This window comes from Sinohyriopsis cumingii, chromosome 15 (genome assembly GCF_028554795.1).
Source record: "Sinohyriopsis cumingii isolate HCF-2022 chromosome 15, ASM2855479v2, whole genome shotgun sequence".
Classification (NCBI taxonomy): domain Eukaryota; kingdom Metazoa; phylum Mollusca; class Bivalvia; order Unionida; family Unionidae; genus Sinohyriopsis; species Sinohyriopsis cumingii.
The window spans coordinates 73,750,150-73,762,740 of NC_142975.1; the positions used below are offsets into that span (position 1 = coordinate 73,750,150).

The 12,591-nt window shown below is 36.7% G+C and overlaps 1 protein-coding gene across 1 annotated transcript in view; it reads left to right on the top strand.

Annotated features, from left to right (window-relative positions):
- Positions 1-12,591, top strand: part of LOC149782073 (neprilysin-like) — a 59,252-nt gene that overhangs the window by 14,325 nt on the left and 32,336 nt on the right. Inside the window, exons 3-4 of the mRNA XM_089933501.1 lie at positions 1,436-1,474; positions 9,604-9,765. Of these exons, the coding sequence (XP_089789627.1) occupies positions 1,436-1,474; positions 9,604-9,765 (201 nt within the window). The remainder of the gene's footprint in view (positions 1-1,435; positions 1,475-9,603; positions 9,766-12,591) is intronic.

Here is a 12,591-nt window from a genome sequence, read left to right on the forward strand (position 1 = left end):
TACGGTAATCTTGTGCAATGTATATATGACATATGTTTAATCAGGTTTTAATGGCACATCGGCATTATAGTGGCAATGTCGTGCCGATTCCAGCTTAAAGCCTTGCATACAAAGTAAAAGTTAAGTACATCAAAATAAGTATATCAAAATAAAAGATTAAAGGTAAAAATGTTAAAATGATGAAAAAGATATAGATTTCAAGGTAAACAATATATAAACCTTAAATTAAGGTGTCAATATATAAACTACATCCCCATCAAAAAGCCAAAATGTTGTCTTTAGTCGCATCATCGCAAAGCGTCTGAACGTAATTTGCATTCACAAACCAGGCAAGTTCGTCATATAATCAAGATACTGTTTGTTCATGATTTGATAGTGAAATCAATGTACAAAGATTTTTAATGTTTCTTTTCTCATTATCGGTACTTTTCCTGCTTCAAAGAAAAAGCTATTTTGGGAGAAAACTAATAGGGCAAATGCCATTTGTACTGTTTCAGGTTTTTCAGTGTTGTTAACAACTCGCGATGACTACAGACTTAAGATCTGTATTCTAGAGTCGATCGAATGTATGTCAGATAAATTTGGCTTTGATTATCTTTAGATAAGGTGTACTTTAACTTCTCCCAGAGCCCGATACACGCTGAAGCAGAATGATATTATATAATCGATACGGTTCGACAAAGAGTCGTATGATGTTTAGGCAACGCCAAGGTGACGATGAGATAAAGCAATTTAAGAAATTGATTTTTTTTTAACCTGAAAATTCCAGATCTTAGAAATATTAAATTCTTTGGTTAGCAAACAAGACACACTCTGTTTTTGAGGAATCGAAATTTACTGGCTTTGTGAAGATCATCATATAGTTGTCACTTCAAACATGTGTAAACATGTGCAAATCGTTCCTAAACAGTCCTCACGTCATACGTGTGCAAACATTTGCAAATGCTTCATACACATTCCTCATTTCACACGTGTGTAAACATCTGTAAATGCTTCCTACACATTCCACTGCTGAGCTGAAGAGGCAAGCCAGGAACGCGCGTGCCATCAACCCTCCTGGACACTCAAGCCCCTTGTCCCTTATGCAAACGAACATTTCGTGCAAGGATTGGCCTCATAAGCCACCTGCGCACGCACAGAACAGAACCAGCCACTCCAACCCTCGGATGACTAGAGTGGTCCTCGTCGACTCGACGGACAAACAACAATACAATCCACTTCATTTGTGTGCAAACATATACATATTCTCCCTACACAGTCCTCACTTCATTCGTGTGCAAACATACACAGTTCCTTCTTACACAAAGTGCTCTCTCATCAGGATTATAACACAGTCTCACACACACCAATATTGTGTCCTCTAAACATTAAATATGTAGGAAATATAAGTGTATATGTTGTGTCATAAAGTCTCATGTTTTCTTTCTCGTTACAGTTACGGAAAGTTGCAACTCGCAGGAGTGTACACAAGCAGGTAAGACATTCAGTTCAATTCTCTCTTTTTTTCTGCCAGGTTCAGAATGTAACGCAAGAGCTGAAATGTTCTCCATTACAATTTAGATTTGTAACAGTGCTCTTCTTCTTTTTCTTCTTCTTCTTCTTCTTCTTCTTATTATTATTATTATTATTATTATTATTATTATTATTATTAATATTTCGATCGAAAACAGGTGACATATTTTGGACATTACATCTGTGAGAGTGACAATTCGACTAATATCTTACGTTATATTTTCAGTGAAATTCGAGGAATTGCTGATTGAAAAGTTTGTTAACATTATTACTGGAACGTAAAGAGACTAAGCGGTTACTAACTTAAACGTTTCAAGTTGTTTTTCCACCTTTATTTACCCAAGTTCTGCAGAATATTCCAATAATGCTATCAGGAGTTTCATATGCAAAATATTGTCAAAGTTTAATGAAGGGGAAAAGAAAAAAACATTTCGGTAAAACTAAACAGATTACAGTTATGAGGGTAAAGTGCTGCAAACCTACTTTTTTTCTCGCGTGTTAATTTCACAGAGCTAGCGGAAGAATCTATTCGCAAATATAGAACAATTATGGAGGATAATTGTAGCTGTAATCCCCTTCTTGTATGTGTTTGAATTACAGCAATTTCATAAAAGAGCGGACTATATGTACATGTGTCCGTCCGTCGTCCAGGATCATAGCTCTTGTGTAACTTAATATTTTGGCATCTTAAGGTGAACGTGTCGCGCACCAAATTCGGGTCAATATGGCCGACTTTCCAACATTTATATAAAACTAAGTACTACGTCTGTTATAATGAAACTTATATTGGGAGTGCATTATGGGATGGACCGTGGACCGAAAATTGGTTTTAAAATCATGTCAGGGATTTAATTCGAATACATTGTGGCCTATTGCGAACGAATGTACAGTAAGGGCGCATATTTAAAAATATATATGTCATACACCAAAACTGGCCCGCCGTGACCTGTTGTAGGACTGACTCTAAATTGCCTAAAAATTATGTACGTCGTCCCTGTCCAATAATTTATATCCTTCAAAGCATGCTGTTATTCAGCTTGCCCTATATTTGGGATAAACGTATGTCATGCATTAAAACTTCATCAGTGTGACTGTCTTTCCAAGATTTATTACATATGTGCTAAAATCGTGAAAGGGCTTGAATACCAGTATATGTCAACAAATTGCCACTCAAGATGCGCTGAGGCTTCATCTTATTATCGAAGAATTGCAAAACACCAAAACTGGATCGCCGTAACCTATTTTCCAATATTTGGAACATTGCTTAAAATATTGTCTATGACTATCCACACAGTTTAATATCTTGCCATCAGACACACATTGTAAGAGCATATTGGAATTAAGCTGCGCCACACACTAAGACAAGATTGTCGTGACCTGTTTTTTGTAACACTGGTTTAAAGGAGAGCTCATTTTCGCAAATAACTGTAGTTTGTGTTGCGAAAATAGTTGTCTTCTATATCTTCATTCAACATAAATACATGAAAATAATAGAGCTTGGAAACTTTGGAACTATTTGGAGATGTTTTATATTGAGCAACCATGTTTTAAACTAAAGTAAACTAACAAGAATAACACGTACCAAGTAGATACGTATAAAGAAAGCACGTGTGTAAAACTGCACGAAACCGAATTATTAGTGGGGTTTTTTCTTACCCATTAAATAATTCCAAATAATCTGTTTGCAATCTACTCTAACCCTTATGATTGATGAACATTTGAAGACATGTGCTAAAAATGAACCGATCTGAAAGTTCGTAGAATATTATGTCTAACCTGCATAGCCACCTAAGGCAAGTAAAGTCATTACAACCATAATTTACTAATTAATGTGAAAACATACACAGTGTTTCATGACCATGCACGCGACAGTGTCACGAAGGGTGAATTACGTGTAAATGTGTGTGTGTGTGGGAGGGGGGGATTTTTTTACGTAGCTTTAACAATTTTTCAGTCATATCGCTGCGATGTCTGCAATGTGGCAGTTTATAGTGATGTCTAGCACTGGGGCATCATGCCGCAGAAATGTAGCATGACGTCCCACCCAGTCACAATATCCTGACACCAGGCCGATCAGTCCTAACACTAGCCTCTTAATGCTGAGCGCCTCGTGAGGCAGCTGTTATTACCATTTTTGTAAGTCTTTGGTATGACTCGGCCGGGGATCGAACCTCCCGCTTCCGAGGCGGACGCTCTAACCATTAGGCCACCGGAGCGGTGTAAGTGTAAATGTAAAAATATTTAATTGAACATGAAATGTATATGTATGTCACTTTTCTCCACGTGTACCTTTCTGTCTCTTATGACTTCAGACGCTAATCAGGTTTCATGACTATATACATCAAAGCGTCTGTGATCTCTGTAACTTGAAAAATAGGTCAATACGACCTACTTTTGTAGATAGTTTGTATAACCCTACAAGGTGAATGTACCATTAAGCTTCATAATTGTGCACACAACAGTGTCAGAGAAACAATGCTAAACGCACAACCGTAACTAACCGCTGCAGCGTGAAAAGTAGGTCACTGTAAAGTAATTTGTTTTTTAATCTTCTTACAAGAGAACAGATATCAAGTCTTGTTACACTAGGCTCAGTTCGAGTACTTATAAGGCGTTCAGTGATGGGTGAATTGAAAATTGCTATGATCAACGTTTCCTGTGCTGTCTATACTGAGATTCCTCCAAGAATGAAGGACGAGCATGTTTTTGTTCAGTCAGTGCTATTGTAAGATTTTGTTTGTATTCAGTAGTTTCCACTGGCGAGAATTTCTTGAATTTGAGAGATAACTTTACTCAACAAAGCTTATTAGTGACAACAACACGGTATAAAAAACTCAGCCGGTGATAATCATTTAAAATAGTCATAGTGATACATACGTTTTCTTTGTGAAATTAAATATTGTTTAATTTACTCTTCTGCAAAATAAGCTAACATTTGTGTCCCCTTTACATTGATTAGTGTATTCGGACTGCTTGGATTTCACACCCATGCGTATTCTATGTGTATAGTATTATGATTCAGCTATTTTGTGTCTAGACTGTTCATATCACATTCTCGCAGACGAAATGAGACTCTTATGGACCTATTACCTAACAGCTGGGGATGGAAGGGGGAGGTGCTATTGTTTTTTGTTTACTTGTTTGTTTATTTGTTTGTATATAAATAAGGCATTCCTAATAAGTTTATTCCAGCAAGATTTATTTCCTTTTGTACTCTTCACATAAAAGAAGAATTGCTATTTTAGTAAAAATAATTGGCTGTAAAAAAAAAAATTATTATTTATTATTATATTTTTTTGTTGCTTTAAACGGATTTTTTTCTCTCATTTTATTGAACTATGGGTATAGTGATGTATTTCCTTTAAAGTCTCTTTAACGTTTAGCGCTGTTACTATGCTGTTGTGCGTTACTGATTTATTTCAGCATATATATATATATATATATATATATATATATATATATATATATATATATATATATATATATATATATATATATATATATATATTTATTGCGCGCAGCCAATCAGTGCAACGGCTATAACGATATATAACGGAATTATAAGCTCATATTTGCAGTGTTTTGTTTCATATTTCACCTTTAAAAAAAGACTTATAGAGCGTTCTATGTTGAGCTATTCAGATGTCAATCTGAACGTCAAATTTCTGGCAAATTTGTGCTGCCAAAAATATGTTGCATAAAGATCGACGTAGAAAGCAATTAAACTTTTGAAAAGTTACTAGTCATGCTATAATATATGAGTTACGTTCCACATTTATAACGTTTAATGGCGATCTGTTAGTATTTAAAGGCATAGGCACATAAGCAATACTCTTGTACGTTTTACAACTCGAGTTGATATAGGGGTCGTAAATAAATTCATGTAATTCTGTGTCAGAAACTACAAACTGATCCAATGGCATGTAGAAGTTTAATACGGACACGCGTGTTTTATTGCTGGGTACGTTATTTGTGAGAGACGAGCCATGCTCTTCTATGTTGGGCATATTCAGCACTTTCCAATCCAGCAGAATATTTTGAAGTGATTCAAATCTTTTTCCATACTGAAATTTTGACCAGGCTATTGTTGTCGGGTACAATGTCCTCTTTAACGCGTTGTACCGGGTACAACATGTTCCTATTTATAGTATTGTCTTTGTTCTTTTGTTTCGAGAAGCTTAGAAGAAGTTAGATAAGGAAATACTCGCTCCTTTAGAAAACAACAACAGCAACAAAAAGGAAACAAACAAGCACAAAACAGTACTGGTAAAATACTTGTGTCTAATAAACAAAATGTAATAATGATGAAGTCCTCGAAAAAGTAAGCAAGTTTTCTATTTAACATTATGCACGGTTTCATGTGTATTTTTTGGGGGAAAGAACTCCCTCAAAAATTATACATGTTGGATGCTCTCTGCTTTTTTGTCTCGACAGAATGTGTAGGGACCTGACGAAATTCCAGTTTACAGTCCCATAAAGCTGTTTAACACGTAATATCAATAATGAACACATCTGCAGCAAATTGGCCCCCTTCCCGCCATTCTCCAAATAACCGCCATTCAACAACCACCACACTTTTATGTCATTATTCAAAGCATATATTCCCGACCAACCCCGACCCATCTTTTATAAGACACTTTCATTTTTCAGTTTTTGGCAAGTTTAACAAATTTGACATCTAAAGTGTTGCTGACTTCATTTTGAGTGCGTGGGGAAAAAAATTATTACCAACTACGCAGGCACAAATTATTTCCAAAAATCTCTTGAAAACAATTGGTCAGTCGGTAATATACACTGTATGATCATGTGTATTGCGTTTCTTGTTTCCATACTTACTTGGATATATAATCGGTTGCAAACAACCTACTTAGTTTTAACGGCAATTTCAACACAATTTTGGGGCCCCGAGTGGCCGAGTGGTCTAAAGCGCTCTCCGTTTGTGATCACTGCCATCTCACCTCTGTCTGCGTGGGTTCGAGTCTCGGATTCGACTAATGTGGGTATGTGAGAAACCTTACCAGTAGCTTCTCGTGGGTCGGTGGTTCTTTCCAGGGTTTTCCCGGGTTCTTCCTCCACCATTAATACTGGCCGCCATGTATAGCCTATCGTGTGCTGAAAATGGCGTTAAACCCTACAACAACAACAACAACAACAACACAATTTTGAATGTATCATGCCGTGGAAATGGTATGTCAGTATGTTAAAATGACACCTGGAATGCCAACCAGGGTTCACCTGGACGGGTGTAGGACGCATTACTCCTGGAATACGAACATGAGCCCCTGATCTGTTACAGCATAAACCGCGGGGAATCAGCCTGTACACTGTTCATTCTTCTTTTGATTTGCAGCGAACATTGCCGACGCGGATTTGTCAACGTATCGTGCGACAGCAGTGCTGTTTAGTGCATATTATGCATGAGTTAATACGATATTCGCAGGACATGGACACTAGAGTACATAACCACCATAAACAACATCAAGAGTACTTAAGAGAGTAATTTACCACGCAAGGTCACGATGTCATGAATTGTTTTGCTGAATCAAAAGTACTCAACGCAAGATTTAGGACTTAATGCACCTATAAACGGACTATGTAAATGACTTGAGTGGATTTTTGAAGAGACATGTTGTTGAAGAATTTATAAAACTGTCATAATTGGGAGCTTCTGGGCAAATACACTATTACAGTTTGGTTCGGATGACCTCTATATGTGTCAAAATAACTGAGATTCAATTTTGGTTAAGAAAGAACAATGTCTCAGGGTATTTCGTATTTGAAATATAGAATACAATACAAAGTCATTTAATTGAGAATTGGACACCACATTTTCCCATTTTTTCATTAATTATCCAACCATTTTCTTATGATGATATACATTATACGATCATACCTGTCTGAGTGTACGTATATGCATAAAGTCTGTAAATTACTACTAGACCGTTTAGGGTATAGACATGAAGATTTCGTATATGACTGGGGTGACTTGTAGATGTGTGCGGCGGTTTCAAAATTTTGAGGGGGCTCCGGGTGGTCGTCTTTACCGAATTGACATCTCTCCTCTGTCCGCGTGGGTTCGAGTTTCAGGCTGGAAAATGTGGTTAGGGGCTATCTATTTAGTATGTACGCAAAAATCTGGCAAACAAAGCTCGACCCCTCCCCCTCCCTGTACACATGCGTACTTTTTTACACACACCCCACCTGTGTACGTACGCTTGACGCACCCCACCCCCCATCCCCCACCCCCCATTCTATAGAACGGCATATATTTAATTCACGCAGAAACGATCAATGATTAATAATATTAACGTGTTTAATAAAACAGATCGTCCACCGACGTTGAATGTTTGGCTACATCAAATAAATAAACTTCTAAAATTTAATTCGTGGATTATTCTTAGATTATTTGTGGATTTGAATCGTAAAACCGTAAGTTCTTATTTTGTTTACTTTTACAGTGTTTTTCCGAGGAAATAAATTATTTGTTATATTTTTCAAAGCTTGTTGTTTTCAATCCTTCTTGCGTTACTGTTTATTTGAGGATAACTGGGGGGAGGTGGCACCATTTCCTTCCCCAGGAACAACTGCAATTGTGCGCACGCCACAATAATTAAACTCAACTCAACAACAATTTGAGGATAAACACGTAACATAAGAGGTGTTTGAATTTCCGAATAAAATTTAAATAAATGTCTTTGTCAAAGAATTATGTATGAGCACTCAAATATTTCCAGGAAAAATAATTAATCTTTTAGAATCCAAATAATTTGAATACAAATTAAAATATAACTCCAAACTGGTCACAACAAAAAGAACAACTTGACATCAAGTGTTTATAAGCCCAAACTGAGAAATATCTCACTAAACTTCACTAACAAATCTAACTACTTTGCAATTTCGGAAAACACAGAATTGCGAAATAGGGCTGTTTACAGTCTAACGTCACATACTCTCAGTGCGACCTTGATAAAAACCAATCATTTTACTCCAAGAATAAAATTAAAATAAAACGTTGTTTACTTGTCTCAGTGATTTCTGAATCAAGGTCGGGAACTAAGTCGAAAATAGAAACTGTGTTTCTTCGATTATGTATTTATAAAAAGATTCAAGTCAAACTGAATTTTCTATAAAATATCAAATTTCTGGTAAACAAAATTACATTACTTATACATTTAATTAAACTAAAAAGATTTTAAAACGTACAAGCAATTAAATTAAATCAACTATAAATTAAATCAAATATAAATAACAGTACGATATTGCTGCATTAACTCAGTATTCTATCCCCGTCGAATGTTCTTTTTTCGGATGCAAATTTATTCAGTACTGTCTCCCAACCCACCAACCGATTTAAAAAAATTAAAGCATCAAGATATAAGATGACAATGTTAGTAACAACTAAGACAATCGAGTTAGTAATTATAAATCAATGAACGAAATGAGTAAATTTTGAGCATTATGTATATCCTTGATGTTTTTGTTTTCAAAATATGTGGTGGGGTTGGTCAAGCTGTCGGGGTGGGTGTAGGATAAAGATATCCAGGATTTAATTGAGAGTGAAAATGCACAAGGGACCGCTCTTTTGGCCTAGTGGTTAAAACGTCCGCCTCAGATGCAGGAGGTCGCGGGTTCGAACCCCGGCCGAGTCATACCAAAGACTTATAAAAATGGTACCAACAGCTGCCTCAATTGGCCCTCATCATTAAGAAGTTAGTGGTCGGCCAGGTGTCAGGATAATGTGACTGGGTGGGACATCATGCTACATGTCTGCGGCATGATGCCCCAGTGCTAGACATCACTACTATAAGCTGCCACACTACAGGCATCTTAGCGATATGACTGACAAATTGTTGAAGTTAAGTTAAAAGTCCAAATCACACACATACACATTCGAATGCACAATGAACTCACAAAATGGGATAAAAACTGCTCAGCCTATAATAAAAATATACGGCAAATAATCGAGTTACCATGGTACGTATGTGTATTCATTATGGACCTTACACAGAAATGGCGTTCCATATTTATGTTAAATGTTTTACATCCTTTGTCTAAGAAGGTTCAAATTAATAGTTTTATACAATTTTTCAGCTGCACGGATACTAAGCTCTCTAGATAAGTCTATCAACCCATGTGAAAATTTCTATGACTTTGCATGTGGCACGTGGAGGAGAAAGAACGTCATCCCAGAAGATCGGTCCAGCACAAATGTCTTCGGAGTTCTCAGAGATGAGGTCCAAGTCACCCTCAAAAGTGAGTAGCGATGTACATGAAGTTGGGTGTAAGCGTAAGGAAGCAGTCAAGGCTTTGGTCTTTTGTATTTGTGTGTATGTTGATGTTTTTGTTTGCTGCATGTATGTTGACATATTAATATTTTGGGTCCATTCCACGCCACACCACCTCTCTCTCTCTCTCTCTCTCTCTCTCTCTCTCTCTCTCAGTTGATTATAAGGCAAAACCTTCAGCATTCGAGATTATATAATGAATGGCCTAAGATGATGTAGAGGTTGAAATTGATTCCCTGACTTTTTACGAACGAAACGAATTTCTAAACTATTGGATATGTAATAAACATGGATGATTACAATATATTTGTGAAGTACGCGACCTCTCAGAATGAAAATATATAAATAAATCGTTCAAATTCCCAGTCAGTGTGTATATTATTGTACAACAAAAATGAAGATAACAAAAAGCGTTACTACAAACCACACGTAACACGCAAATAATATTGTCTATACTCGCTTATAAGTCGAGTCACACTGCAAGCAACCCTCCAAAGATCCTGATCTGCCGTCGCATCGTGCGAGTGCAGATTAGGGTCTATGTTGTATGTTATGCTGATTACTCTTAACAAACTACACAGACACATACCTGCCGGAGATTTATGCAAAGGCAGATATGGGTCCGTGCAGTTTGCTGTTGGGTTCGATTTAAAAACGAATACATACGGTAATAGGACAGGAAATTTTTGTCTCTCAAGATGAGTGTAGATTCGTTAGTATAGGTAATACGGACTATTTTCAGTATAAATGTGAAATGAAATTCGCCGTAACTTTTCATTATCAATGGAGCCGTAACGTTTCATTATCAATGGACATTTTGGGCCGTGACCAGCAATTTAAGAGAAAAATAAGCGGAGGCGGAAAATTACCTGTTGGTAAGGTCATTAGGATTGAGAAATCTGTCTGGTATAATGCTTGTTGAGAACCCACGGCGATGGTGTGGAGTGCCTTCTTTGATTGAATCAGCAGCAGTTCCATTTTTATCTCTGCTAACGACATGATGATGTACTCGAGTTCGCTATAATGTTTCATGAAGTAGCCGGTTGTTTATCAATCGGGTCACTGACCATTGCGTCATACTGAAGTGTTCTAAAAATAGATATCTTGACACCCAGTACAACCCCAAACCAAAGTTATAAGGTAATAATGAGTATTGTATGTTGTTTTACTTTGTATTCGAGAGTATTTTCAGTTCATCTTTAGGTATTTTGTATATGTGACGTATTCGGGGGAGAGGGACATAAAACATAATGTTCGTTCTTATTAATTTCTTTGTGCATGTTTGAACCACTCATTTACAAGGAAGATTTTCGTCACGTTTAAACTTAGAAGTAAATTTTGAAAATTTTATTCGCAAACATTTATCCCAACTTGCCTTCATGGTGATCGACTTGTAGGTTTGTTTCTAAGAAGATAGGCTCGTGTGTGCGAGAGTGTGTATTTGAGATATGAGTATATATGTGTTTATGTCTTTAATGTATTTTGTGTTCATAATGGGATATATGTGCGTGCGTGTGTGTGTGTGGTATCTGTGTATGTGCATATTTTTTATTCTTACATGTGAGTGTGTTAGAGACTGTAGTGAGTGTCTTAGAGACTGTAGTAAGTTTTACTTGTACATATACGTTGCATTAGAAGTTATAATTTTCGATTAAATATTTGAGGACTACTTGCAAGATTGTTAGATTCTGAACAAAATGTATTATCCTCAGAAAATAAAGTTATTATTATTATTATTATTATTATTATTATTATTATTATTATTATTATTTCCATTCCAATATCAATGCAAGCTTTTGAGTTGCTTTTTTTTATGCAAGAAGTGGCATACGATGCCAATCGATCGCAGAGAACGGCTAAGGGGATCAGCAAAGACAGCTATGACGGTATGGCATCTGTCTAGAGTTACAGAAATCTTTGGTTCCTGCTGAGGTCCGTTCGGGTATTTTCTCCTCTGTGATATAATACTGCCAACAGGCACCGAGGTTTTCGGGGAAGGGTCTACATTCATGCTGAATTAATTAACATATACGATACGCCATTCTTGCACATAAGTGGTTATATTTCTGAATTGATAAGTGTTATGCCTTCCAGGTAAAATTTATCGAGGTCTGTATGCAGTTTGCATGAGAAGTGCCGCTATTCGGTTACTTGTTCGATTCAAGTTGGGGACATATTGCAGAAAGAGCTTCGTGTATCCCTGAAGCTAACCATGTGGGCTCGGAGATGCACAATAAGCCCGATTTGTTCTTAGGCCGTAAGAGGCGACGAATGGTGGTAAGAACCGTCTTCGCTTAGTACATCTGGCCATAGAACACAATTAATTTTACTATATGTTCTCTACATATGTTTCTCAGTACTGACCTTTCCACTGTGTGACAATCAATACAAATCATATGTTAATCTAAAATACCTTCAAAGATGACTTCACGGTGATGTTCTTGTCAAAGGTTGACCTGCTCTTATTTTGATATGCTAGACTGTCAACAGAGCAGCATGTAAACAGAACACAGATTTCGCTTCCGGATCATCACCAAGGCCTTATTACTCACTGTGCACTGTCGCCGAAATACACACAAACAACCACACCCTGAGCTCATATTCTCAAGAATAAATAATTACCTTTAAATCCCTACCAAAAATGCATAAATAAAACTCTTATATCACCATCACAATCAGAGAGGAAAAAAATGTTCCAAAATTATACTAGAACTACATTCGTGGGTACTGAACTGGAAGTACTAATTGTTACCTGATTCCATCTGATGACCGAAGGCAAGGCACTCTACTCATA